At 49.8% G+C, this 26,795-nt stretch overlaps 9 protein-coding genes across 9 annotated transcripts; 3 read left to right on the top strand and 6 right to left on the bottom strand.

Moving 5' to 3' along the window:
• Positions 1-682: 682 nt before the first annotated feature.
• Positions 683-1,193, top strand: QC762_300230 (uncharacterized protein; the record flags this gene model as incomplete). Its single annotated transcript, XM_062888335.1, has 2 exons — positions 683-1,097; positions 1,153-1,193. Exons 1-2 carry the CDS (start codon positions 899-901, stop codon positions 1,191-1,193), a joined length of 240 nt encoding a protein of 79 aa, XP_062744166.1. The 5' UTR covers positions 683-898.
• Positions 1,194-1,648: 455 nt separating this feature from the next.
• Positions 1,649-2,565, top strand: TFS1 (carboxypeptidase Y inhibitor; the record flags this gene model as incomplete). The annotated part of the gene is made up of 3 exons (XM_062888334.1): positions 1,649-1,891; positions 2,009-2,456; positions 2,528-2,565. 3 exons carry the CDS (start codon positions 1,649-1,651, stop codon positions 2,563-2,565), a joined length of 729 nt encoding a protein of 242 aa, XP_062744165.1.
• Positions 2,566-2,920: 355 nt separating this feature from the next.
• QC762_300210 (uncharacterized protein) lies at positions 2,921-4,599 on the top strand (the record flags this gene model as incomplete). Its single annotated transcript, XM_062888333.1, has 2 exons — positions 2,921-3,158; positions 3,233-4,599. 2 exons carry the CDS (start codon positions 2,921-2,923, stop codon positions 4,489-4,491), a joined length of 1,497 nt encoding a protein of 498 aa, XP_062744164.1. The 3' UTR covers positions 4,492-4,599.
• Positions 4,541-6,382, bottom strand: QC762_300200 (uncharacterized protein; the record flags this gene model as incomplete). The annotated part of the gene is made up of 1 exon (XM_062888332.1): positions 4,541-6,382. One exon carries the CDS (start codon positions 6,380-6,382, stop codon positions 4,541-4,543), a length of 1,842 nt encoding a protein of 613 aa, XP_062744163.1.
• Positions 6,383-7,194: 812 nt separating this feature from the next.
• QC762_0047410 (uncharacterized protein) lies at positions 7,195-10,687 on the bottom strand (the record flags this gene model as incomplete). Its single annotated transcript, XM_062883438.1, has 5 exons — positions 7,195-7,456; positions 7,519-7,783; positions 7,874-8,057; positions 8,112-8,234; positions 9,490-10,687. 5 exons carry the CDS (start codon positions 10,685-10,687, stop codon positions 7,400-7,402), a joined length of 1,827 nt encoding a protein of 608 aa, XP_062744162.1. The 3' UTR covers positions 7,195-7,399.
• Positions 10,688-12,551: 1,864 nt separating this feature from the next.
• On the bottom strand, positions 12,552-12,806 carry QC762_0047400 (uncharacterized protein; the record flags this gene model as incomplete). Its single annotated transcript, XM_062883437.1, has 1 exon — positions 12,552-12,806. The coding sequence occupies one exon, from the start codon at positions 12,804-12,806 to the stop codon at positions 12,552-12,554; it is 255 nt and encodes an 84-aa protein (XP_062744161.1).
• Positions 12,807-13,038: 232 nt separating this feature from the next.
• On the bottom strand, positions 13,039-13,944 carry QC762_300185 (uncharacterized protein; the record flags this gene model as incomplete). Its single annotated transcript, XM_062888331.1, has 3 exons — positions 13,418-13,944; positions 13,277-13,347; positions 13,039-13,218 (listed from the first exon to the last, which is right to left on the bottom strand). The coding sequence occupies exons 2-3, from the start codon at positions 13,280-13,282 to the stop codon at positions 13,039-13,041; spliced, it is 186 nt and encodes a 61-aa protein (XP_062744160.1). The 5' UTR covers positions 13,283-13,347; positions 13,418-13,944.
• Positions 13,945-16,688: 2,744 nt separating this feature from the next.
• QC762_300170 (uncharacterized protein) lies at positions 16,689-18,945 on the bottom strand. Its single transcript, XM_062888330.1, has 2 exons — positions 17,995-18,945; positions 16,689-17,930 (listed from the first exon to the last, which is right to left on the bottom strand). Exons 1-2 carry the CDS (start codon positions 18,367-18,369, stop codon positions 16,998-17,000), a joined length of 1,308 nt encoding a protein of 435 aa, XP_062744159.1. The 5' UTR covers positions 18,370-18,945; the 3' UTR covers positions 16,689-16,997.
• Positions 18,946-24,992: 6,047 nt separating this feature from the next.
• Positions 24,993-26,669, bottom strand: QC762_300160 (uncharacterized protein). Its single transcript, XM_062888329.1, has 3 exons — positions 26,216-26,669; positions 25,705-26,164; positions 24,993-25,642 (listed from the first exon to the last, which is right to left on the bottom strand). The coding sequence occupies exons 1-3, from the start codon at positions 26,442-26,444 to the stop codon at positions 25,096-25,098; spliced, it is 1,236 nt and encodes a 411-aa protein (XP_062744158.1). The 5' UTR covers positions 26,445-26,669; the 3' UTR covers positions 24,993-25,095.
• Between the last annotated feature and the right edge of the window lie 126 nt (positions 26,670-26,795).

The raw sequence follows: 26,795 nt of genomic DNA, 5'->3' as shown, positions 1-26,795 counted from the left end.
TTTTCGATAAACAGCAGCAGCCCTTTCTGTACCAGCATCAGTGAGGATGACTAGGTACTCTTGACATCTTTAAGCATGGTAGAGAGACAGGCCGCAGAAATTTGGTGGTGCTGGTAAATGGGGGCAAGGTAAGCTGTGGCATAAATGCATTGTCGTTTAAGGAGAAAGAAAAGAGGAAAGGGAGGTTGGTAACCGAAGCCGATATAGCAACCAGGCTTGTAGATAGAAAATATATAACGAGATGAGATAAATAACTATGATGAGGAAGAAAATAGTATAGCTGTGTGTACATAACAGTAAAAAACTAAAAAATAGAAAAGGCCGGGTGGATAGGTATCAACCAATACAGTTGGCAATAGTGTTGCTGTGCGTGGGAGATGAAGGTCTAGCTCAGAAACAGTTGGAATTTTCAATCAGAAGAGAATAATACATGACTGCCCGCCTAGGTAGGTAACTACTTCATGTAAATCCGCTTTGATGTGCGAATATCACCCTGATTGTGGCCCGGGCCAGAACTGACCCTGGGCATTCGTCACCGAAGGGGTAGGTATGCTAGCAGGTTATTAGTATGTGGGATGCAGTCATTTCTTCTGATGATAAGAAGCATGTGATGGGCGGATATGCACGGCAATTCCCTTACTATCATTACCCCACTTAACTCAAGTCCGGAGGGTCAAAGTCGGAAACACATCCTAAAAAGATATCAGAATTTGGGATGCAGCGCTCCATCACGGGAGCAACTATCTTGGGTTAGGTAATTCACCTCCCCAAAGTCTGCGGTTGCTCCTGCTCCTTGGGCCAGCTATTTCAAGCACTACATGCGGCTGTTTTCCCCTCTCGACAACCTACTACATTGAACTCATCAGCCAACAAACAATCCACAACCTCTACGCCCAAGATGCGCTTTGCCATATCATTCGGGGTCTTTGCCCTTGCCATCACTGCCGCTGCTGCTCCGGCTCCGGCTCCGCAGGACCAGCTTCCTTGCGTTAAGCTTCCTGAGGCTTTCTGGACCTGCATCTCAGATTGCCTCTACAAGATATGCGTCAACGTCCCCGATGTTGTTCAATGTAACAAGGACTGCGATGCCAAGTGCAGTACGCCTTCTCCTCCTGCTGCCTTTACTTATGCATGTTCTAACAGTGTTGACAGAGGCCATCTACGCTCCCGACTGCGAGCCTGGTCCCCACTAAATGGACGGTGCATGTGGGCACATATATGTTTAGCCAAGGCTATTCACAAGAAGAGGATGCTTTCTATTGCGAGGAATGATTAGATAAGCGCGGGCTACCGCCGCATCTACCTATAGAGTTGCATAGGTATCACAGAGAAGATCACTCTTCATCGATAATTACACATGAGGTATGAGGTAGTGAAATTCATGGCATTTGTGTACTTGAGCTTGCTCATATCCTTCATGTGTAAATGCACCATGAGAAGTGGGGAAAATCACCAGCGTTTGCAGTTTATTTGGCAGTTGCATACAGTTCTGTTGGAGGTGGGGCTCGGGTGATGCAGCTAAGGTAGAAATGATGACATCATTTTGGGTCCACTGCTCAACTGAGCTTTATGTAGGTAGGTGTTTGCATTCATTCTAGGTATCTACCTCGTGTCCAGCTCACTTCAGGATTTTGCACCAAGCAGAGAAATGACCATTATGACATTGTACAGCCTCCTAGTGCACCTCTTTATACTCATTGGACCCTTTGCTGCTGGGGCAATTGTTATTGTCAACGAGCAGCATCCTCTCCCGAAGACCGGTAATAGTGTCTGGAACACCCAAGACGATGTACAGAAAGCGTACGATATGTTTGACTGCTTGCTCCTAGATGACCAAACTAACGTGAGGTACTACACCGTAGGCTCCAGGATGCCGAAATCATCCCTACTGGTAAGTTTATATTATCAGAGCTCATGTTGATCACCAGGGTAGATGCTGAGCTTCACCATAGTCATTGACGATTTTCTTCCTTCACTTTTGATGAACGTCACATGGTCTTCCCATCAGCACACTCACGCCGACCTTGGCAACACCCTCGAACCTTCCTTGCTCGAATCAGCCCCTTCAGTAAAACTGATGGCATCCAAGCCTACCCTCTGGAAGAAAGGCGTTACTTACGTTATCGCCATGACGGATCCGGATGCTCCATCGCGCGATGATCCGAAATGGTCCGAGTTTTGCCATTGGATCGCAATAGGCGTGCCGACCTCATCTGGGATTAGCCCTACCTTTTCTGATGAGATCATGGGGTACAAGCCTCCATCACCGCCCGAGAAGACTGCGAAACATCGGTATGTTCTGTTGGCATTTGCCCCTGCCAACGGTACTACTGAAAAGCTGCACTTGTCGCGGCCGAGTGCAAGAAAGCATTGGGGATATGACGTTGGCAATGATGGAGACAAAGACACGAAAGGGGTCAGAGAATGGGCTGCAGAGAATGGGCTTGTTCCTGTTGGTGAGTCATTTTTCCAACCAAAGTAACGCCATACCTTACCTGCCACAGCAGTCGCTCATGATATCTTTCAGGTGCCAATTTCTTCTATGCTCAAAACAAGAAGCAGTGAACCAAGTGAGGGGTTTTGATTGCCTTGGTATTCGGAAGCGTAGCCGAGCTTGAGTGGTCTTTTTTCATGTTGAAGGGTTGCTCGGCTGGCCGCGGCTTGCTAGTTTGTGAACACAAACCCCTTTCTAGCCGACTGACGGCGTCCCCACACCGGGACATGGGGCACTGTGAAAAGTCCGCCCTTTGGAATACAATCGGTATCACGTTATTATCCAAGTTATGCACGATGCAAGTCCAGTGTGGGAGATGTGGTACCAACTTGGCCCTAAACCGTTGACCGGGCAAGTGGGGGTGTAGATCAGTTGAGGATCCAAGTGCAAGGGTTTCACTATTTGACGTCGAGTCATCCTTGACTCATGACAACCAATCCATTTAACGAGTTATTAGGGCATGCTTATTATATTGTCCACCCTGATCTGAACTGCTTCATTCCTAGTACTCCGAGCATCCCAGTCAACCACCAAGTCATCATGGGCGACACCACTTCAGATTTACCCACATGCGGCCGGACCAGGTCTGAACCTGTCAAGTTTGGCCGCGCCCTTCGCGACTCTGAATTCTTGTTCGATCCTTCGTACCGCAATCTCAACCACGGTTCGTCCATCTCCCGGTCTTTGCTCGTCCTTTTAGCCTGGCTGCAAACAATCGACTTACTGACACCGTGGCAGGCTCATTTGGCACCATCCCCTCCCACATCCGCAACTTGATGAGGCAATATCAAGACCAAGCAGAAGCGAAGCCCGATCCCTTCATCCGATATACATACCCTCAGCTCCTTGATGAGTCCCGCGCTGCCGTGGCCAAGCTTTTGGGTGTCCCAACGGAGACATGCGTCTTTGTGTCCAACGCCACCATGGGCGTCAACACGGTGCTCCGTAACATCGTGTGGAACAAGGATGGGAAAGACGAGATCCTGTACTTTGAGACTATCTACGGCGGGTGTGCAAAGACGGTGGATTATGTGGCGGAGTACAACCGTGGATTGGTTCACAGTCGATGTGTGCCCATTCTATACCCCTGTCCAGACGGGGATATCGTTGAGAACTTTGAGAAAGCGGTGCAAGAGGTGGAAAAGGAGGGGAGGAGAGTCAGACTGGCGCTGTTTGATGTGGTCAGCTCGAATCCCGGTGTCCGGTTCCCTTTCGAAGCCATCACTGCTTCATGCAAGAGGCATGGGATTCTATCGCTCGTTGATGGCGCGCAGGGGATAGGCATGGTAAAGCTTAATCACCTCGGCGAGGTTGATCCAGATTTTTTTGTGTCCAACTGTCACAAGTGGTTGCATGTGCCGAGGGGTTGTGCGGTCTTTTACGTCCCTTTGAGGAATCAAGGACTGATCAGATCGACGGTGCCGACTTCGCATGGGTTTGAGGCGGCTGAACTGCAGGGTGGGAACTTGAAAAGGGTGAACCCGCTGCCGCCCAATGGGAAGGGCTATTTTGTGAACGGCTTTCAGTTTGTGGGGACGGTGGATAACGCGCCTTACCTGTGTGTCAAAGACGCGATCAAGTGGAGGGAGGAAGTTCTTGGTGGTGAGGTGAGAATTAGAGACGAGCTGATCAAGATGGCAAGGGAAGGGGGCAGGCTGGTGGCGGAGGCGTTGGGAACTGAGGTATTGGATAACAAGGAGGGAACGATGTCTGCATGCGCCATGACCAATGTGGCGTTGCCTTTACCGGCAGAGGATATCGAGGCAAGTGGAGAGGAACCAGCAGTTCATTCCTACGTCCTCGGCACGCTCATGGAGGAGTATCAGACTTTTGTAGCAGTCTTTGTCTTTCAGGGAAGGTGGTGGGCCAGGCTCAGCGCGCAGGTTTACCTTGACTTGCAGGACTTTAAGTGGGTTGGAGGAGTGTTGAAGGATGTTTGTGACCGGGTAGTGAGAGGTGAGTACAAGAAGAACAAGGTACCTGACACTTCTGTGTAGTGGTTTTATTGGGTAACCTATCCAGCCTGAAGCTACGAGTCTAGGTATTCTACAGCAGTTTCGCCTTTGTCCGATTGGCCCAATCTTTTAATTCCTGAATCTTCTCAACATGCATGGGTCCAATCACTTCCACCTGGTGAATGTCTTCATCCGCCGCCTGTAGACTGTGACTGATGACAGCAAGTGCCGAGTCTTTCCAATGCTGCAGTCCACTGTGGTGATTCCTGACAAGGACCCAGAAAAAGAAAACCAGTGTGATCAGCTGCACTGCCAGCGGGAGAACAAGCCATGCCCACTCAACCTTGTAGTGCACAATAGAGTAGACACTAATACCGGTAGCGGTTACATCGCTGATTGACCGCAACTGAAGAGTCATGCTCTCCGCCATTCTTTCAAATCTTTCAATGACAAGTTGGTCAGTGATGTCACCTCCGAGAAAGGCATCCCCCATGCCGGAAGGCCGATGAATCCGACTACGATCGGGCGGCTCGCCTGCATAAAGCGTGCCCATGAATCGTGTTGAGGTGAAAAGCAAAGTGAGGGCCCCAATGTCTGCCAAGGACACCTTTAATGGAATTGTCGTTCCGGAGGAATCCACCACTGTGTCAAAAACACCGATGAACCTCCCGTCATCTTGTCTTTCTACAACGCCAGACTGAAGCCTAATCAACTCTTCCTTTCCGATCGTGAGTTTGCTGTCGGATACAGAGATATCGGAATAGCGATAGGCGACAAGGCTGAGGTCACATTCGGTAACCTGCATCTTGCTGCTGACGAGTTCAAAGTTGCGAGGATCCAACTCTGATCGAAATACAGCCATGCGAGCAATAGTGTGACCCACAGTATCACCAGTCCAGTCGAATGGAGAGGTATTGATATTTTTGATTTGGTGCCAAAGGAGGGACTTGCTTGCAACAACAACAACGGGTTGGTACGAAGTGAACGAGAAGCGGGTGTCCAATGTGACATTTCCCGGTGTCGTGATATTTATACCTCGAGGGGAACCTTCGATGGTATCGTCCCACCCTGAAGCACGCAGAGTTGCTTCTGTGACATTCGCACAATCACTGCGAAAGCCTAGTGAGACATAGGGCTTGCTCGCCCCGGGATCTGGCCATGTGCAGTTCGAGGTACAGTTGAATATAGCAGGGCCATCAAGGTTGAATAACCCTCTGTAGATTGCACCCTGCATCGGGCTGTCGGCAGTTGCAGCTTCAACTTGGAAGGCACTTGGCAAACTGGCGTCAGCACCACCGCCGGCGGCAAAGTTTGGACGCCCACTAGCGATGTACTGATGAGCAAGCCCAAATGAGGCCTTCCCGTCGTCACTTGGCACATCCCACTCGGTAAGCTGGACCGTCTGTTGATAGAATGGACCGACGGCGAGTGACAGGATCATGGCAATAGCACCTAAGCTCGCCAGTGTCTTCATCCTCTTCACTAATAGCTCCAGGCATTTCCACAGAGTCCCTCTGCTGGTCCCGTCCAACAAATCCAGATCAGCCAACGAACGATTCTTGGCCTTGAAATACACCCATTTGTACTGGCTGATAGCACTGCCGAGGACAAGCGTGGTTGTGGCGTTCGCAGCGGTCGCCAATATTGACAACGTCGTTGGAAGGCTGATGATTTCCGCAAGTTTGCTTTTATCGGTCCAGTCGGTAATCGGACGCCTGTTGAATGCACAGAGAATAGCGATGATGGCGACTGAGCATCCAATAGTGACAACCATAGACACTACTTCTAACCACCAGGCGTGCCACCAGGCCTGACTCCGAGCTAATCCGGTCTCGTGTTTCTCTGGGCCTTGGTTAAAGGTATAGGCCTCCGTCACAGCCACTTGTGGCTCGCTTTTGGGCTGGTGTTCGGGGTTGAATGGATCGTACTCCATGCTGTTGAGTAGATAAGGAGGTAGAGACAATTGACACGCAGTTCACTGATGATGTCTGGGAGGGGCTGGAAGGGGATAAGAGGAGGGAATATTTTCGTTCGGCCGCAAGGATTTTGCCCCTTGCACAACATGAAGGAAAGATGTGATTGATCGCCGACGCTAGCTACCAACAGCAGCATATCGCTGTTGGATTGGTTATCTGTTACGCCCCAAGCGTAATACTCCCGTACAGGAACCACTGGTGGTACCCGAGGTGCTGGGACACCTCGGCCAATCATTGGGCCAGGGATGGAAAGACCCACAAGCCCCCATACGACCAATCAGGAGGTGCTCAGTCTGATCAGTGGCCAAGACCACTGAGCACACTGAGCACATTGATCATGAAAGGTTGCTCAGTCTGCTCAGCCGCCAAGACCACTGAGCACACTGAGCAAGGTACAAAGATACTTCAGAAACATATGTAGATAGCTTCACATAAATAGGGGGAGTGCCCAGCGCTCCCCCTGAGCCAGCGTGTCACAGTTAAGCCAACAGGACGGACAGTACGAGAGGCGCGGGACGCCCTCAGCCAATCGTTAGATTGGATAAGAACTAGCCAATCAGGGGATGATCAGGGTGATCGGGACATGATCACCATGATCACGGAATAGGCCAGTCAGGACGTGATCAGGGCGGCTTGGCCATGATCAGTTCAGAATCCTGAAGTCTATAAACACGGAGGAACTGGCCGGTGTTAGATAGACAGTTCCGCAGTATGCAATACAAGTCACAATCGTTAGTATCTTGACTATTGTGATTGAGACAAGCCATTTGTTGTACACTGTTTAGCTGTACCAAACCAGGAGTGTTCAGAAGTGCCTTCTACTAGTATCCCTTTCAGAGGTTCTGGATAGGGCTTCGTCACACCGCGTCAAATCTCTTGGCTGCATACTCGCTTGCTGACTTGGCTCCTTGGGAGAAAATGCGAGAACGCTGCCCAACCCGCCCCCAAACTGCCAAGATGCCATTTCTGTACATTCAGCGGCCATCCCACACTTGCGGGCCAGGCATCTTCCTGCTGTTGAGCTGTTGAACCTGTCGGTTTTGTCAGCAGCCCAATTACCTATCTTTCTAGACTGTATCATGGCATCACTCACGTCATCAAAGTCCCATATATTGAACATCAACTTGCCGTGTTCTTCTGCCTCGTGTGCCTCGGGGAACCGTGCTGTCGGTCCTGGGCTAAGACCGGTGCTCTTCCACCCAGCGTTCATCACTTCAACGTGGGCACAAGAAGGGTAGAACTCGGCTCCACCTCTCTGGTTGGCCAGATGCAGTGCCACATGCTCAAATCGTAGCAAATACTTCCCCGGTGGGGTGGCCGTTGGGATTTGGAATGTCAGTGGGTCTGCAAGCAATCGCCTGCGATTGGAACAAGTCCACCATTAGCACGCGCATCTTCGCTCTAAGAGGAAAAAAAAAGGCAGGAGGTTGAAAGAAAGCGTGACGTACCAAGTTTGTTGATATGTCGACTCTGCTGTGAGGTTGGGGTATGTTCCAAACTCCCAAATCTTGAACCAGTCACCGTCACCCGCGTAATTGGAGATGGTTTTTCCAGGAGGGACGGCAGAGAGGTAAGCAGCGTATGCCCCGGGATGATGGATCCAAAATGTAGGCTTGAACCCCACGGTGTCGCCTGCTGTGATTGTCAAGACATTTGTTGATTGTCCATTGGCCCCTGCTCGGTTACATCGAATGTCGTTCTTGTCGGTGATGTGAAGTGGCGTTTCAACAGGGACGGGGCGGATGTACTTGAAAGGAGTGAATATTGTGTCGTTATGGAGAAATTGGTGGAAGATATCTTTGAGCGTTTCTGTAGTCAGTATAGCTTGAAATATGTGTACCTACCTACAAGGTATTGTTTACTGATTTTCCAGGGAGTACAAGAAAGCGCTTACAGTGGGATAGGGCCCCTCGAGGGAGTGACAACATGAAAATGATTGCTGTATAAAGTTGCATCTCGATCGGAGACTTTGCAAAGAGGTTGATGGTGGTTCGCGTCTTAAAGGGTCGCTGGTGCTAAAGCTCTCCATAGGATTATTTTTGCACTCGAAGAGAACATATATAAGCCGGCACCATACGCACTGGACCTCTCTTCATGGAAAAATTGCAACGGAAGACATTTGCCTAAATCTTCATGGCCGCATTATAGTTGTTCGATCAAGGTCGGCAAAAAACTTCGTGCTAGCCGGTGAGGTTTGCTCTTCCAACCCCCTGACATGCAGCCACAACAGGGAACGGAGTTTCAAAACAAGAACCCTTCTTGTAGTAACGGTCAGAAAATGAGAACCACTAACGTTTATTGTAAGGAACTGCGGCTGTTCTACCATGGCTGAACCATCTCAGTAACGTTACCATTGCCCAGTGTCCACCCGTTATGTGCAACGTCAAGGCTACATTAGAGGTCCTGATTTTGACATCAGGGAACTACCGAGCAAGGTTTCCATTGGCTTGGAAGCTACCTACAGACGGCAATTGACAAAATACCTACCTAGCTAGGTAGGTGCCTAATGTAACATTGAAGGATATAATGGCAATCGCAGCAGCGAAAAGCCTAGATAGGTAGGTATACCACTGCACATTCGACCGGGTACCTAAAGACTCCGGGCAACTTGACAACTGGAAGGTGTCATTGCATTCTAAGAAACATCATCAATGATTAAGATACCGTGCTGGCGGCCCCTGTGTATCCAAGCTGTCTGCCCATCTGCCAACAAGAAGTCCATGACCTTTGACTGTGCATCACTCATACCATACCGAGTCCCTTGCGCATAGGGTAGCACTCAACGGTGGACTTCGGATCTCCCCAACGCCCGGGCTTCTGCCCCTTCTCCCCGAGAACTCGCCAAAACATCTTCCCCTTCTCCTGTCTCGTTCTCTATCTATTACCGACTTGTATCGTTTCTGCCTGAACTCGGCAAGGTGCCCTTGCTCGTCTGTCCAAAAAAGTTTCTCCTCCACCCACGCGGAACGAGAAGCTGGCAACAGCACCACGACGTGAACATCTCTCCCAGTATGCCGTTTCCCTTGGAGCGGCTGCTTCATGGAGCACCGCCGGAAGCGTTCACCTGATGTCGTCTCCACCCTCTCCTCGTCGGATGGCTTGGGAGAGGAAGCAACTTCTACAATTGACTGAGTCGAGTGTAAAAGAGCGAGAAACTGTGGGATTGTGGCTACGATGCCATCCGCTGTGACCTCTTGCCTATCTTGGTAGCCAGCTTGTGGACTGAGGCAGGACGGTCGGCGGTGTGAGTGGTGGCCAAGAATAGCTGCTTCATCAGCATCCAAGTGCTCGTACAGACTCCTTTGTACGGCAATAGGCACCGGCATGTCAGGCCGGTATAGGGTTGCATAGGAGGGGTGGCCCATTTCGCCCTTGGCCATCCAGCGAAATCGCTGGCTGTTTTGCTCGTGAACCAAAACCAACTTCCGTATCGCAGTATCCATGCGCATGTTTACGAGGACCTGCTGGGGTATGTGTTCCATCGCTGCCACTGGTTTTATCTTTGTTACAAACGGTTCCCGAACATGGACATGGAGGTTTGGCGGTTTTCGGCGTTGAGATTCCAGATACCCCCCTTGGCTGACAGAGCCCATCAGTGGGGTCTCGACTTGGAATAGTGTGATGGTTCCCCATGGGTTGTCGTCAGACCAGGTGAGTACGGTCATGTAATTTGTGCTACCCATGTATTTTGATGTGTCGAATAGCTCGGTTTCTAGGCGTTCCAGCTCTCTTTGCCCAGTCTCTGGCGAAGGCAGCGGACGGAGTAGGACGCGATCTTGCTTAATCAGGAACTCTGCCAGTGCTTGCTCTGTGCGGTAGTACTTGTTCAGAACCGGCCTTGACAGCTTCCCAAGGCCTTTGACAGGACCCTTCAAGCCGAGACTAGATACTGCATCGAGGACCTGCTCTCTCTCTGACTGAAGTGAGGAAGAACGGCGCGTCAGAATCACTGGCGCGTATTCCTTCCACAGCATGAATCCATCTCCTTCCGCTTGGGGTTTGTCGTTGGTGAGTTCCCACTCCGCAGAAGGATATGTTTTGGCGTTGGCAGGTGTGTAAGTTAGGGCAGCCCTGGATGGTAAACCTGCCGGCTTATATGTCGGGGATGGTTGTGGGGACGGGATATGTGTGACACTTCCGCCGAGATCAACCACCAATTGCGCTTCCTGTTCGGTTTGTTCTTTGAAGTTGAAGCTTAAACCTGTGCGGCAGGAGAGGTTCAACTTGTCCAACGACTCGTGATAGAGGGCTTCGTTGGACATTTGAGAGAAAGAATCTGAAAATCGCCTCTGTTCACCCCATAGCTTTGAAGCAACAAGTAAACGGGCATCCTGGTCATTGACGGGGTATGGGGGCAGCCCGGGACTGTTTTCAGTGGGTGAGGCTGTCTGCAATGACAATCGAGGTCGCTCACCCTGCGCTGATAATGGCCATCGTGTGTGTTGGTGATTCATTATTTCCCTGGTGGCCACATTTGGAGTCAATGATGCGGCAGAAAAAAAAGAAAGAAATGCTAGAGATAAAGCTCAGTCTGGGTGGGAAGCTCTTGAATCAAGTAGAAGCGAGACAGAATATGATGTCTATTTCAGTCAGTGACCAGACCGACCCAAAGACCAACGCCGTGGTCAACCACCAAGCCGACCGCTGCGGTTGGAGATTGAACAGGCACGCCCGGGTTGGTCGATCTCGGAGTCGCAGTCAACCGAGTGTGGCGCAGATTGGGTTCGAAACCATGGCACTGGCCGCGAAACAACAGCCCCACCTCGATCGGTCTAGTAAGACTTACCTGTAGTGACAGACCGCCAAGAAATCACTTCATCCCCTCTTGTCCATCCGCTTTCTTGCCCATCTTATGCCTATGTGTCACCCAGCGATGAGTTATGTATCACGGAATTCTAACCAATCTACTCGAGTTCCCCATCGTGGCCCTCCTTGCTGGCTGGAAATCCCGCCCCTCCGCCGTGGCCCACTTTGAAACCAAATCCCTCACCTGTGACCTTTGGTTGGCCCTGACCTCTCAGTTCTTCGTCCAACCTTTTTCTCCTCCAGAATGTACCTCTTTTGTCGGCAAAACAGCGTCGATCACAAGGCCAACACCGGCCTTGGTCTGGCCACCGCCCGCGTCTGACAGCAGCATGGTCTCACCCTGATTGTCAATGCGGTTGATCCAGCCTTGGTCAAAAACCCGGAGCTTCAGAAGTTGGTGTTTTTCCCAGCGAGGTTAATGGGCAACGTCATGGCCAGTCTGGCAGGAAGGACGATGACTCGGGGGGCGTAGGCGTATGTCGATGCGGTAGATGCGAAGGGAGAGGAGAGTCATGGAAGATTGGTGAGAAATTGGGAGATCGATTCGTATGCCATGTTCCATTTTGGTGCAAATATTCAAGGAACTTAGAAGTTTACTGACAACCCGCAGGGGACACCACATGATGAATACAGAGGAAGGAAAGAAGGTTGAAGCTAAGCTCTGGTCCGAGACTATGGAGGAGCTGGAAAGAATTGCAGGTGTCAGGGCATTTCTGGGAGTGCAACAGCAGTAAAAGGGGTACTTGAAACACGGGCAGGCAGAAAATTATCAAGACTGGCACACCTAAGTCACTAGGTAGTTGCGAGTTGTGACCGCAACGGACCAGCAGTGGCAATCTAGATAGGCATCGGACCCCCGCCCGTACCGACATGACCAAAGCCATAAGCCCCAGACTAAATGCGCGAGCATCTTAAATTAGGTATATTGACCGAACTTGAAGTGTTTCAACAGCTGCAATTGAAAAGAGAAAGACTCTATCTTCACAGTCATACAAAAGCTTCATGTGTTGTAGGTAGTCATTAGGATGGAAGTCAACTTAGGTAATGTGAAGTTTGCTGTCAGGGGCCATGTCAGGGATGGGACCGAACAAGAGGGTGTGAGTTGCTTTGAGGTCAAGGGACGGGGGTTGATATAATATCCGGACCAGCCTTTCCCCAGATTTTCACCCCGCAATAAAGTGACAGGCTTGATCTTGTCGTGGAGAATTTAAGTGGACATCATTCCGGAGCAGTCACTACTTCACCTACATGACGTACCTATGTTCTGGGTGTTCCCATTTCCCATCACCGTCCAGCATCTGAATTATTACCTGTTGCTGGTTAGTCATGTAGGTAGCTGGAAACATATCTACCTATCTTGGCGTTAAGTACATAACCAAAGCCGTATTTCTTACGCACAGTGGTCTTGAATGTAATACCGAGCGTACATGGGTGCCGGGGGGTTGGCTGCTGTGGAGACAGACCTATCCATGGTACTTCCACCATATCGGTCCCATCATGGTCTTCTGGAGGCATATCTATGCGCAACAGACTTTCGTTTACGTTCATAAATCTCGCAGCAGCAGTACATGTCATTTCCAAAACACACCCCAAAACGATGATACCTTACTTATCAACAATCTCGGAGATCAGACGTTAGGTACCTTAGGTAGTATATAAGGAAAAGAAGTCTAGAAAGTGCTCTCTTGAAAGTCAAATATCCGTCCAAATGCCGTACCAGACAATAAGTTTAAAACGAGGGTATCCCATGCAGAAATCCGACCACGCAATGGCGACAAAACACATCAAGGTAAATCCGACTCTCCACTCAACAATCATCCACCTTTTCGACGCGATATTCGTCTATAGTTTGTATCGAGGTCGGACTGAAGTCCAGGTACTGCCCATCTGGTTGCGGATTCATCACCAAGATGGTGAGCATGCAGCCATTTACTGCAATGACTTTGTACAGGACCGAGTTGCCGCGAATTCGAACTGTATCTCCGGGCTGGCGGGTCGGTTAACCTTCGCATCGTCATGAAGAGAGGGATCCATGCTTGACTCACAGCCATATCGGACTACCTAGGCTGAATAGGTATCTGGAAAGATGGTGGGCTAGTTTAATGGCCAGAAAAGACTACGTAGATGCTTCGTCAATGATATGGCACGCTTGATATCCCCCCTGGGTACCTTAGTCAATGACTCACATCTTGGCGTTGTCGATCTCTGTTGCGTGGAGTTGAGGGGTGTGCAAATGTCCTACGACTCAAGAGATGAAGCTATCTTGTTGGATGTTGCCTTGAGTCGGACTCGCCATGGACCACAGAACTGCAGGCGTATTTATTATGCTGTGAGATTCGTGAGACCAGCTTCCCTGCTGCCACATCATCCTGGGGAGGGCATTAAGAGCCTGAAGCCAGCGCTCTTGTGGAACCATGGGACCATGTGCCCATTGTTAAATGCGGCAGTATCGAATAGCCCCGGGATGTCCCTCTTGGGTCTTCATCATTTCGGTTCTACCTTACCCTGGAATTCCGCCAACCCGGAAAACCAAGCTTGGGGTGGGAGCCCCAGCTTCGTGGACGATGTCTGAACCAGCAATCCAGTTGGTAGTGGCTTGATGCCCACCGCACGAATCTGTCCAACCAGATTAACCACAGGATGCAGACTGCTGGCAACCTTCTGCAGATATTCGTTGCCGGTGATTGGAGAGACGTAAATGGTTGCATTGCATAGAGTGGAGAATAGCTCCCTTTCGGGCTCTCCGCCGGACCGGTCTTCACCCCGAACCTATAAAAGAGTCACACACCACGGCCATCTCTGTGTCCCTCTCGAACTCGTCTTCCGAAGCCAGGCGATCCCACCCGTCTTAACCCGGCAACATATTTACCATATTGCACATCCTCCCAAGTTTGAGTCCTCTCTCACAACAGCCGACCTGTCAGTAAATCCATCACATCACACTGCGCATCGCCAGTATATTGCTTAGGTACCTGGATAGGTACCTATTCTTGATTTTGACTCTTCGGGCTTGTTGTGCGCCCAGAACCTGGTTAATCGTGTTTCTACCAGGCGCTATGGAAGGAACATCCTTGTTGCCGCCTCTTGGCTGTCGTCCACATTCCAAAGGAGCGCTCTTCCCAAGCTTGAGAACCTACTGCGTACGGTACCTACCACGCTCTGGAAGGGTTGTGGTTCCCAAGCTAACGCAGCCGGGAACATTACCCGCATATGTCACTGGTCAGCTAGCATGGGTTACGCAAGGACTGCCTAATGATGCATTGCTACTTGTGGGAGCCAAAACCCAACTTGAGGTGGCCTGCATGACAAGGAGAGACCAGTGAACGTTGAGGACAGCATGCCCCGCAGTCTGACGGTCTGACCCCTCCTTGTTGGTGCCCTCCGTGCCTCCCCACCAAACCCGGGCATTCTGCAGCTAGGAATTAGTTCTGGCTTCTGATTGCCTCTGTTGAGTGAGTGAGCCCCTGAACTGACAATCTTGTTGATCCCTAGCCACGCTGAAGCCCCTCTCAAATATACCTTCTCCCTCTGCGATGTTTCCCCTGATCTGGAATCTACTCTGCAGAATATGTTCGATGACGCAATCAAATCTGGTCTACTGCCGAAGTCGGCTTATCAGTGGAATCAGTCTCCATGCCTTTGGGCATCAACAACCCCCGTGCTTTGTATCGCCGCACCTTTTGGCAGACCTTTCCAGTGCATGCCTAGCTGAACCTAACGCGGTCTCAATTTTCCCCGGCCCGCCCTTCCTTTGGAATACTCCAAAAACAACGGCAGTTATGCTTGCCGTCTTGTCCTACCTCAACCTCGCACCTGCTGCCACCAGTTGTAGTGAAGCTGGCTCACCATGTGTCATATTGGCAGCAACGTTTCCCGGAATACTTGAACGGGTCTACCTCTCCACTGACGGACGAATCTTGTCAAAGATGAGATTTATTGTCTTGGCGGAATATTCCCAACAAGCGCATCAACCGCCCGGCAAGAGAGTCCATCAACAATGGAGCTTTGCAGGTCAACACACCCACTTGGCTTCCCGATAAATGTTTTTTTCTGCTAGCTTTAACGCATCGGCATCCGGCACATGTAGGCTACCGGTAACTAAGGTAGTCTCGGTGATGGTTAGGTACCTTGGCTCGCACACAGATTTATCAGATCTCAGAGACCCAGGTCAGTGTTTATCTTCTACTGGTATCTGATCAATTCACCATGAAATAATGCCATGTGGAAGGTTTCATAGTAACCTACTGCATCATCAGGACATCGTCTTTCTTCTACGTTCATGTCACGTTTCTCGCCAGTCCGCACCTTTTCGGTAACATCAAATCCCATCTGTACTAGTGTGCAGTGCTACATGGCTTTCAACGTCAGATAACAGCTTCGCGTTCACGTCTGACACATCAGCCCACATTGTTGACTGTTATGCTTGGACCTACTCCTTAACATGCCTACAGTAAAAAGAAGCCCAACTTTGCCTGTAGGTAGCCCAATCCCCTCACCTCTACTTCCCCTAGATCTCAGATAGTGGTTTGATTCGAGTCAATGCCTTGGCTTACCTACCTTAATTATTGGAAGCAATTACCCAAGAACTTGGCGAGTCTCGGACTGTGCTGCTAAGTACGACGACGTGGTTGTCGAAGGAAGAAAGTGCAACAGGTATTACCTGCACAGAGAGTAGTGAACTGAGATGTTGTAGTCTCATATATAAGATACTGTAAATGATCAATCTTATTGACTGACTTGACTTATTATTTCTTAAGGAAAGAAAGAAGCAGGAACACCATTGCAATTGGAAAAGGGCTCTTTATGGGCACCTGAACTTCCTTATCATCCTTATCGCTCCATATCGCTCGGTGGCCCCAGTGGCTTGGATCTATGATCTCGTTGCCGATAAGGTGCGTATCGCTCATGAGGCTTCTCGTATCTCTCATTGTTCGGAGGTCCGGTCAAGAGTCTGTCCGGAGATCCGGTGAGGAGTCTTGGGAGCCGTTGAGAGCGCTTGTGGGCGAGCCGTTGTTACGTCCCAAGCGTAATACCCCTATACAGGAACCACTGGGTGGTACCCGAGGTGCTGGGCACCTCAGCCAATCATTGGGCCAGGGATGGAAAGACCCACAAGCCCCCGTGCAACCAATCAGGAGTTGCTCAGTCTGATCAGTGGCCAAGACCACTGAGCACACTGAGCAAGGTACAAAGATACTTCAGAAATATATGTAGACAGCTTGACATAAATAGGGGGGAGCGCCGGGCGCTCCCCGTATCGAGGAATCTGATTCCTCATGCAAGCAATTCAAGTTCATTTGTCTACAATCTACTTTCAGTAGCTCTTTGTTAGAACAACCTGTTGTTGACAGTGAACCCGTGTCTGAGACGCTTGTCACAACCTTCGATCATCCTGTCATATTCACCTTCGGCGTACTGCCTTGCAGTCTGTATCCATTCCTGGTGCAGGTTGTAACACCGAGGCTATAGCACTGACTCTGCCCGGCTCAGAGCACACTGGTTTAACTAGACGGGTAGAACCCTAACCTTTAACATGGAAAACTATGACATCTCCATGTAAATATGGAAAAAGAAGAGAAGGCATACAGGAGAGGGACCAGTTAGTCCATAACATATGTAAGCTCGTGTAAAGAAGCATAGGACTGTCGACCTACTACTCTGCCTTTTATCTCGAGTCTTATTTCGTCGGATCGCTAACATCTTCTCTCGTATCAAGGCCTACCCAGCTGCGGCACCAGCAATAGCAAGATAATACCTAACTATCTATTAAGAAACACGATTATTATGCACCTCTCTAAGGCGCTTAACCCAGTGCTTCCGCAATGGCTCTGGCATCTTGCAGAAAAACATCGCTTTGTTCTCGTCCGTCAGCAGCTTTTCGGCGATTTTGATCTGCAAGTCGGGGTCCTCCTCGCGGAAATCCCCAAACAAGATCTCCATAGCCTGTTCCTGCCAAGTAGGGCGAGCCTTGGCCCCACGGAGAGCCTCGGCTAGAACTGTGATGTCACTGGCGACGGGAGGGGCGGTTGGGAGCGACGGGTGGGTGCCGACTGTGTGAGATGATGCGACAGCAATGCCAGTGCTGTTGCTAGTGCTGCCCCCGCTGCTTTGAGTCGCATGATTGCTGAGAGCAGGATGCAGGGCGTGGTTAACATTGTTTGCGGTCGCTACATGAGTCTGCTGTTGCTGAAGATCGATGTAGTTCGGAGGAGCAGTGCGCCGACGCTTGTCAGATTGGATGGATTGATTCGTGGTCGCGGCGTTGTCGCCGGCGTGCATGCGCTTCCTTGGTTGCTGTGGGTTCTCTTCTGGCGGTGTCAGTGCAGAGGTTGTGGATGGAAGGGAGGCGCGAGGCTGAGGCGGCGGGGCCATTGCCGCTGGGGGCCGTGAAAGCTGTTGTGAAGGCGCCGGGAGAGGGGTCGGCATAGAAGGCGCGACAATACTAGGCTGCTGGGGAAGAGGCGGCGCAATATGCGTCTGTACAGGATTGAGGTAGCTCGTGTCGGTGAGCATGTCCATGATAGATGTGCCGGGTGCGTCTGGTTCATCGGTGCTATTGAGGCTGTCCGGTCCTTTCCTGCGAGGTTTGGTAAGACGTTTAGGGGCGCCGCCAGATCCAGGCACGTCAGGGAAGAGGATCTCGTAATATTCTTCGTGTTCGAAAGGTCGACCTTTGAGCGAGCGAGCTAATGGTTCTTTCTGTACAACACATTGAAGTCAGCAAGGCGGTTATAATCAAGATGTCGCAATGGCGGCGACGTACCTGGAGATGCCTAGCCCAAGCCTCTTCAGTGCCAGTCACTGTCCTGGTTTGTGGATTGTAGTAGAAAGAGTTATCCTCCCTCAAGCCAATCCACAGGCGGTACTTCTTGCGAGCATTGTCACTCTTGTTGATGAGATGACTCTTGTTGGCATAGGCATTGTGTTTGTCGATAAGGGCTTGGATAGCACGGTCCCAAGCCTGGGGCTTGAAGGTGCTGCCTTCGCGCAGACCCAGGTTGACTGAGTCGCATAGCGAGCGGAAGAAGGTAGCTTCGTACTGCGAGTTCCAGGTGAAGCGCGGGCCACGATGTTTGCCCGGGGTGCTGTCGGAGGGTTTGGCGCCTGGAGGAGCAAGTCCGTAGTCCTGGTCAGACATGGCGTCCAGCACCCACGTAGGTGGGACCCCGAGGAGGACCGGAGCAGCCGTTTGGGTTAAGGGTTTGCAGCTTGGCTATGGACGATACGGCGGGCTATCGGTGGCGGCAGCGACGGGGTCGGCTAGAGTGGCGATAATGCTTATAAATGTAAACTGGTAGCAGTTGGGCCGAAGGTGCTGCGCAGCTGAAACGGAGAAGGGATCCGACCACAGTTTATCGGTGCCGTGGAGTTGGACTGTACCGGACACTTGGATCAATTAGAGGGCCGAGGCAAATGTTATGCTAGCTATAGGTTAAAGGTAAAGCGAGATGGAAGTAGCCGATACATAATACTGTTTATAGTAGTAAAAGAAAGACCGTTTTGTAGTATCAACTGCGACTAGCTAGTTGATGGGTATGATGTTGGGAGTTTGAGATGCAAAGACGGTGGAGCGGGAGTGGAGGCTGGGGCGAGATGATGAAACAGGGATTTGCTTTTTGAGACCGTAAAACAAAACGGAAATAGCTAGTCACGTGTATGCGTGTCGGTTGAATTTCTTCTTAAGTGAAGTGCGGGGTAACGACGATGAGTTAATACTAAGAAAACTCTACACTATAGCGGGGATAAATTTGTATCTAAATTAAAAGCAAAAATGAAGGATAATGTTAAAATGCAGCATTTATTCATGGAATTTTACAGCACTTGTTTATGGAATTCTCCGCCCACATTGTTCTCAACGGCTCACCCACAGCGCTCTCAACGGCTCGCCCACAGCGCTCTCAACGGCTCGCCCACAGCGCTTTCAACGGCTCGCCCACAAGTGTTCTTGTCAGATAACACGATGCACTCTTGAGGGTGAATATCATGGGGGTTGCAACAGTGTGATTGTATTGCTTGTCCTTGTGTGTGCTCCTGTTCCTTCAAAGCCTGAGAACCTCAATTATATCTATACATGGTGACAGCATTGGTGGCAAATGGTACCATGTCCAGCTGAACTGGTTACGTCAGTTTCAGCTTCCATGAGCTCCTATTCAGCTTGGTTGACCAGAACCCTTTTCTGTCTGACACACCCCCTCAGATCTAGCCGAGCCTGGATCTGGACCATACCATTTAGAATCTAGGTCTTTGGTTCTGTGACCCTATTTGCTGGAGGAAACGCTGGTGGAGTGGACTGCTCAGAGCTTTAGTCAAGCCGTCAGCTGTCATACTGTTTGAGGGTGTGTATTCGATTTTTATCGTTTTGCGGTTGACCTCCTGTCGAAGCCAATGGTTGTGAATATCCACATGCCGGAGCTTGGTTTGCAAAGTAGCCATTTCTGCAGTCACCAGCCTAATGGTTTGCTTGTTATCACACTGAATGGTGATGTGGTGTTGATCTAGTTGAACTTTCAGTTCGTCAAGCAGACGATTTATAAATAACCCTTCTTTCGTAGCTTGTGCGAGGGCGAGGAGCTCAGCTTCGGTGGTTGAGGTGGTGACTGTGTCTTGCTTATTGGCTCTCCATCCAATTAGGCCGCCAAACAGCTTCATCGTGTAGGCTTGCGAGCTTTTCCGGTCGAGCGAATTATCAGCAAATGAGGCATCGCTGGCAACAACAAATTCGTCTTCACCCCCTAACCTCAACGCCAGTGTTCGAGTGTTATAGAGATAATGCAGCACTTGATCGGCTGCTTTATGGTGTTGTGGTCAGGATTGGTGTTGAATCTAACCAGCCGTGATGCCGCAAATGCTATATCTGGTCTGGTAACCACTGCGGCGTATAAGATGGATCCAGTCTTTTGCTGGAAAGCCGTGATCGACCGAGGCTCGGCCTTGCCCTCGTATGGCAGCAATTCTGTTGTAGCCATTGGGATCTTGACCTTTGTACTGTTGGTTTCTTTGCTAGCCAGGGTGACGATTTTGTCGAAGTAGGCTGTCTGAGAAAGCCAAATCAGGCCTTTGGTTCTATCTCTGAGAACCTCAATCCCTAGGAACCATTGGAGGTCGTTTCCACCCGTTAATTGGTATCTTTGCCGCAGTTGTGATGCTAAGGTTCGAGCTGCAGCTGTATCCTTCTTTCGATAGGCAAACACAATGTCGTCAACATAGAAGAACACCAGAATTCCATTCCGAATTAGAATGCATGGTTCGTGCGGAACACTCTGAAATCCCAAGGTTTGTAAGGTCGTGGTGAGTTCCTTTTGCCAAAGCAGTGGAGACTGGCGCAGTCCATACAAGGCCTTCTTTAGCCTTAGGATCTTTCCAGGGGTTCGGTAGCCAGGAGGCATTCGCATGTAGATGGTGTCTTCAAGGTTGGCATTGACGAAAGCGTTGACTGCGTCGTATTGAACTAATTCAAGATCGAATCTGGCCGCAATAGCCATCATTGTGCGGAACGATCGGGCTGCCAGCGTGGCTGCGTAGGTTTCTTGTGCGGTGGGCTTCTGCTGATCGCCTCTGACTACCAATCTAGCCTTGCAGTTCTTGAAAGTGCCGTCCTGGTTGAATTTGTAGGTATAAACCCACATACAGTCTAGGGTTTGATGGCCTTGTGCCTGTGGATCCGACCTATCCACTTCGCACCAAGATTGCTTCTGTGCGTGGCTTTGGAGGTGCTCTTTTTCAGCTTGCAAAAATTGAGGGCCGAATGGGTGGTGTTTCAGTTGGTACTGGTGTTGAAGAAAGCCAAAGAGGTGGGAGATTGCTGTTGTGATGGACTCTGTGGTTCTGTCCTTGAGGTAATAGTCCCAGGCTAGGCCAGACCACCTGTCTGTGACTAGGAGTAGGTATCTGTATCCCTTGAGACCTTCCTCAAAGTCATGGAAGTCGATTGCAAGCCGTAGACCGGGGCCTTCGTTGTGCTCTCTCGGTCGTCGTTGGATTTGCCGCTTGGCCTTCGATACTCCGCATGCATCGCACTGGACAGTGGTGGGCCTTGATTCGAACTCCTCGCGTGTGATGGACGAGTTGTTCTAGTGCCTGAGGGCCAGGGTGGCCAAGCCGTAGGTGCCAGAGGTTGGCAATGGCTTTGTTTGGTGGCTTCTGGGTGTAGCTGCTGAATCGATTGCGCCGGGTGCAGAAGAAGGCTGCATTGGAGACAGTGGATGGTAGGTCTTCCAGAACATACTGGCCGTATCGATCCGTCAGATAGCAAAGGATAGAGTTGTTGGCCTTCCGAACACAGTTATTGCCAGGACTGTTATCCCACCACAAGCCTTGTTTTCGTAATTGTCGTAGAGATACAAGGTTGCAAGCGAATCCAGGGCAGTAGGCCGTATTCCGAAGCCGTAGAAAGTGTTGTTGTATTTGCTGTCGTGGCCGCCTTTGTTGTTGTGATCCCTGAATCTGGATATCCACATCTCCGTATCCATGAATTTGAACTGGGTGTTCGCCAGCCCAGAGGAAATCGCCGGCTGGGGCCTTGATGTAATTGGCAAATCTAGATATATGGTTAAAGACATGGATTGTGGTTCCAGAATCAAGGATAGCAGAATTTTTCAAAGGGTACTCAGCTGTGTGGAAGGCTCCCTTTGATACAACAAAACTGCCAGGGCAGCGGCCGACATTCCGGCCTAGTCAATTTGACTTCTTTTTCTTCAGATTTTCAACTTCCTTTTGAAGATCTGGATCTAAGAGGGCCTCTTTCACCCTCATCCGTACGTGTTCCCTTTCAACAAAGCCTTCAGGGGCTAGTTCAGGGAAAGCGTAGAAGCATTTTTCCAGATGGTGGAACTGGCCACAACAGGGGCATGTGGTTGTAGGTCTTCTGCCCTCTGGGGAGTTGGCTGTGCCCAAGGCTTTTCGCCTCTTTCTGAGTCTTTCGCCGTTCTTCGACCCAGAGCCACGCTGTCGTTTTTGGCCATTGTTTTGTCCCCCCCCATCACTACCAGGCTCGACTTCGCTATCAAGAGCGTCCTCCTGATTGGCATCTTTGGCTTCTTTGCCTGCAAAGGAGGGGCCGAACGAGCCTTTTGCTATCCGGCTGCCAACCGGTATGCGGGCTTTCGTCGATTGCCGCACCTCCTCCCGAAAGTCGTTGGCTACCATTCGGTAGGTCAGGGTTAACTGCGATGCTTTGGATAGTTTGTAAGATGTAACCCAGTGGCCGAGAACAGGCTTCACTGCATCTAGAAAATCGTAGAACCACGTCTTTGTGTGTAGGGCCTCAGGGACCCCTTTTCGCTGTGCTGTAGCTATGGCTTGCTCCCAGGATTCAGACCAGTTGATCAGGTCTCTGGGGGCTCGGAGCAGTGGCTTTGTGGCCAATCGGTAGGCTTCTCGAGCGTTTCGTAGAGCTTCGTCGTCACTGACTCCGGCTTGTGCTTTCAGGGCCGAATACCATTTCGTAACTGGCTCGATCGGATCACAGGATGTGAGTTGAAAGTGTGGGCTGATGGTCTTCAACATCCACTGCTTCAGTTGCTTGACGATTTCGAATTGTTGGCTGTATTCCTTTTTGTTGGCCTGGTAAATCGTCCAATCCATCTGGTAGGTGCGGAAGCCATCGGGTGTCAGGTCTGCAATGGTGATCGGAGGGTTGCTTTGGCTAGCCTCATCGTCGCTGGCTACAGATTCCGTACGAGCCCTGGCTGTAATAGTCGATTGACTAGGGGTCTTGTGCTTGTGGTGTGCAAGATCTGGAGCCACAGGCTCATTGAGGAACAGGGTAAGCCCTTGAATGTGACTCCATAGGCCTCCGGCCACAGCCTGGGCTTGGAACTGCAGGTTCCACGACTCCCAGTCTTCGGAGCTGGCCAGAAAAACAGACTTTTCGTTGTTTGTGTTCATTGTGTTGAGTTTTGGTGAACTGGAATTGAATCCAAGAGTGCGAGTCGAATGTGCTTCTTGTTGGGGTTGGCTGACTAATCGGCGCGCAGGCGATGCGATGAGCGGATGAGACTCTTAATTGTCAGATAACACGATGCACTCTTGAGGGTGAATATCATGGGGGTTGCAACAGTGTGATTGTATTGCTTGTCCTTGTGTGTGCTCCTGTTCCTTCAAAGCCTGAGAACCTCAATTATATCTATACATGGTGACAGCATTGGTGGCAAATGGTACCATGTCCAGCTGAACTGGTTACGTCAGTTTCAGCTTCCATGAGCTCCTATTCAGCTTGGTTGACCAGAACCCTTTTCTGTCTGACAGTTCTCAACGGCTCCCAGGACTCCTCACCGGATCTCCGGACAAGCTCTTGACCGGACCTCCGAACAATGAGAGATATGAGAAGCATCATGAGCGACTCGAGCACCTCATCAATGAGATCATAGATTCAAGTTACTGAATAAGGATGATAAGGGAGTTCAGGTGCTCATAAAGAGCCCTCTTCCAATTGCAATGGTTTTTTCTGCTTCTTTCTCTCCTTAAGAAACAATAAGTCAAGACAGTCAATAAGATTGATCATTTACAGTATTTTATGAGACTACAACATCTCAGTTCACTACTCTCTGTATTTGCAGGTAATACCTGTTGCACTTTCTTCCTTCGACAACCGCGTCGTCGTACTCAGCAGCACAGTCCGACACTCGCCAAGTTCTTGGGTAACTGCTTCACCCTCCTGAGACCCCTGTAGCTACAGTGCTCTCAGCGACCCCATTCTAACATATAGTAAGATTAACCAATTTTTTTTAAAGTTATAATTTTATATAATTACTACGTTAAAGTTAAAGTATGTTAAAAATATTAATTTAAATCTTATTAAAATTAAAAGGCTAAAGTATAATTTAACTGTAAATATTTGCTTAATAATTCTTAATAAGTAACCCTTTAAAAGGTTAGGGTTATATAAATTTTAAACCATATGGGTCATTTAGTGTCACGAATATGATGTCGACACCCGAAAAGAACAACCAATAGGAAAGAGGTGGCACGGCAGCCAATCAAGAGAAAGGAGGATAGACCAATAAGAGGTGGATCATCCGGGACATGAAGGAATCATGAGCGATTCTCAGGAATCACTCATGATCCTTAAGAGTCGGTCATGATCCGGGGAGAAACAAAATGATCCAAGCTTGGCATTAGGTCTATATATACGGAGGAACTGGCTGGTGTAGATAGACAGTTCCGCAGTATGCAATTCACGCTTGTATTCACGGTATCTTGTGTTTACATTGAGACATCTTGTTGTGCACTGTTTAGCTGCACCGAACCAATTGTCAGAAGTTACCTTCAACCCGTATCCCTTTCAGAGGTTCTGTACAGGGGTTCGTCACACGAACCAGAATTGTTCAGAAGTGCCTTTAACCAGTATCCCTTTCAGAGGTTCTGGATAGGAGTTTGTCACAAAGAAGCTTTTTGTTCGTAAAAACATAGTTACCTAGGTTTTTATAAAAAAATAGAATTTATCAATGTTATTATATAATTTAAAAATTAAACAGGTAAAATACTTAAATAGAGCATAGAATTTATACCTTCGATTAAAAAAAAGGTATAATACCGGGATGATATAAAGTTAGCAGCAAGAATAAGTAAGTTAATACTATTTATATTGTAAAAATCTATTCAGCAAAACTATAAATTTAAGCAATTTAAATATAAAAACTAGAGTCTCGGAATTTTGCAAAGATCTAGTTAAAAAAATATAATGAAAAGTAAGGAGTTAAGAGTAGCTAATTAATGTAGCAAGAGTCAAAAAAATTTGTTGTACCTATAACTTTAACCCCTATTAGGGGGGTGCGCCCCTAAAGTGTCCCGTCGAAAATTCCCACCAACCACCTTTTTGACCACCTTTTTTTTGACATTGTTGTTGATTCCCAAATTCGTGCCATTACACTGTCCTCTTCTCCTCAACAGCAACAACAAAGTCCACCCCCTTGGAGTCTACACTCGGCCTGCTCTTGTCCCCTGTTGACACCGCAAACCCGCTCGCGCCGTCGTACTGTACCCTGACATCTGTCGTCCGCATAATGCCATTGTACGTCATGATCTCCTCCTCGCTCCCGCTCGGGCTGGCGCTCCGGCACTCGGTGTGCCCGTCGCGGTTCCTCGTCGCCTTGATGCTCTTGAGCGTGACGTCGTCCGCGCGCATGCCGGTGCCGTTGCCGCCCTTGGTGTTGCTCTGGTCGGCGTAGTAAGGCAGCTTGCTGTTGGGTGTGTACTTGTTGCCGTAGCGCTCGGTGGTGCCGCCGAAGAGGACGGGCATCCACATGCGGAACAGCGGTCGCAGGGCTGGCGCGCAGGCAGACACGATGGCGATGTTGGCTTCGACAACAGAGAGGGTGACGGTCACGTCGTGGAATGGATCCTTGCCGTCGGGCGTGCTGTAAAAGAGCTTGATGATGCCGTTGAGTCGGACCGCGCCGATAATGGTGACACTGTGGATATCAAAGGTTAGCGGTAGTTGGGAGAACGGTGGTCACAAAAAAGGGAAACGTACGCAAGACCGAGCAGGAAGATACCCAAGACAGCAACCTTGGCCGCCTTCTTCATCTTGAGGCCCAAGAAAATCCAAAATGGAATGACAACAACCAAGATGTCAGTGAGCAGTGTCAAGCAGGACGCAATGACGTGGAAGCTGTTGTCGATACACCGGGTGTTGGGGTCAGCCTTCAGGGCGAAGTCCCAGTTGGCCTCGATCGGCAAGCACTGGAGCAGTGCAACCAGGAAGATGGCGATAGCCTGCAGAGCGTTGAAGGTATTGAGGACGTAGATGACCATTCTAACGCCAGGCTTCTGACCACCGAGTCTCAGCAGGAACAGGAGTACCGAAGCCTTGACGAAGGCCAAGATAGGGTTGTAAAACAATTGTGCTAGGAAGAACCACCAAAATGCCGGCGTTGGATCATATGTTGGTGGGACGTCTTCTTGTCTCCAGCCAAAGTATCCGAGTTTGATGTCTATATGTTGTTAGCATTCGCCACGAGCAGAATTTGTCGAACTGGACCTACACATATAGAAAGGCCCAATCATCAGGAGCGAGAACAGCATGGCACAGCCCACCATAGCATCGTCGAGACCCCATTGTCCAGTTTTGTGCCGGGAAAAGAGCCGGAGCAGGAAGGCAACGAAGGCGATAGCTGTGAAGAAGAAAATAATGAAGAGACCGGCTTGTTGTAGTGGTGGTGTTGGGATATCAAGCACGTTGGGGTGCGGTGGGTGGCGAGGAAGGAGGGTCATCTTTGCGAGCGACTGATATCACCCTGAGATATCCCGTGGTTTAACAACTGGATAGAACGAACGGCATAGTCTGGAACACGGGCCGAATCGCAGCGGGCTGTGGGCGGGATGATCGAAGCCAGTGTGGAGTTGACGACGAGAAGGGAAGGGAACGACAATTAAGAACAATCCTTGGAAGTACCAGAAACACCGAGGCACAAATAGGTATATAACAGTAGCAGTAGAAACCAAAAAAATACAGCAGCTTCCTTGCTTTATGAAATATGATCATCACCAGATGCTCGCAGAACTGGCTGGGTTGCCAAAATAAACACCACAACGTACGTTACATTAGAGCGGATTCCCAGGGTG

This window comes from Podospora pseudocomata, chromosome 3 (assembly GCF_035222375.1).
Source record: "Podospora pseudocomata strain CBS 415.72m chromosome 3, whole genome shotgun sequence".
Classification (NCBI taxonomy): domain Eukaryota; kingdom Fungi; phylum Ascomycota; class Sordariomycetes; order Sordariales; family Podosporaceae; genus Podospora; species Podospora pseudocomata.
The sequence above is the reverse complement of the archived record's forward strand: the minus strand, read 5'-3'. Positions and strand labels throughout refer to the sequence as shown.

Bases quoted from the DNA above. Each gene is read 5' to 3' on its own strand.
- QC762_300170 (XM_062888330.1), bottom strand. From the start codon at position 18,369: ATGTCTGACCAGGACTACGGACTTGCTCCTCCAGGCGCCAAACCCTCC. The intron at 17,931-17,994 runs GTACGTCGCCGC...TGTGTTGTACAG, and splicing joins CTTGGGCTAGGCATCTCCAG to AAAGAACCATTAGCTCGCTC.
- QC762_300160 (XM_062888329.1), bottom strand. From the start codon at position 26,444: ATGACCCTCCTTCCTCGCCACCCACCGCACCCCAACGTGCTTGATATC. The intron at 26,165-26,215 runs GTAGGTCCAGTT...AACAACATATAG, and splicing joins GATTGGGCCTTTCTATATGT to ACATCAAACTCGGATACTTT. The intron at 25,643-25,704 runs GTACGTTTCCCT...TGATATCCACAG, and splicing joins ATCTTCCTGCTCGGTCTTGC to TGTCACCATTATCGGCGCGG.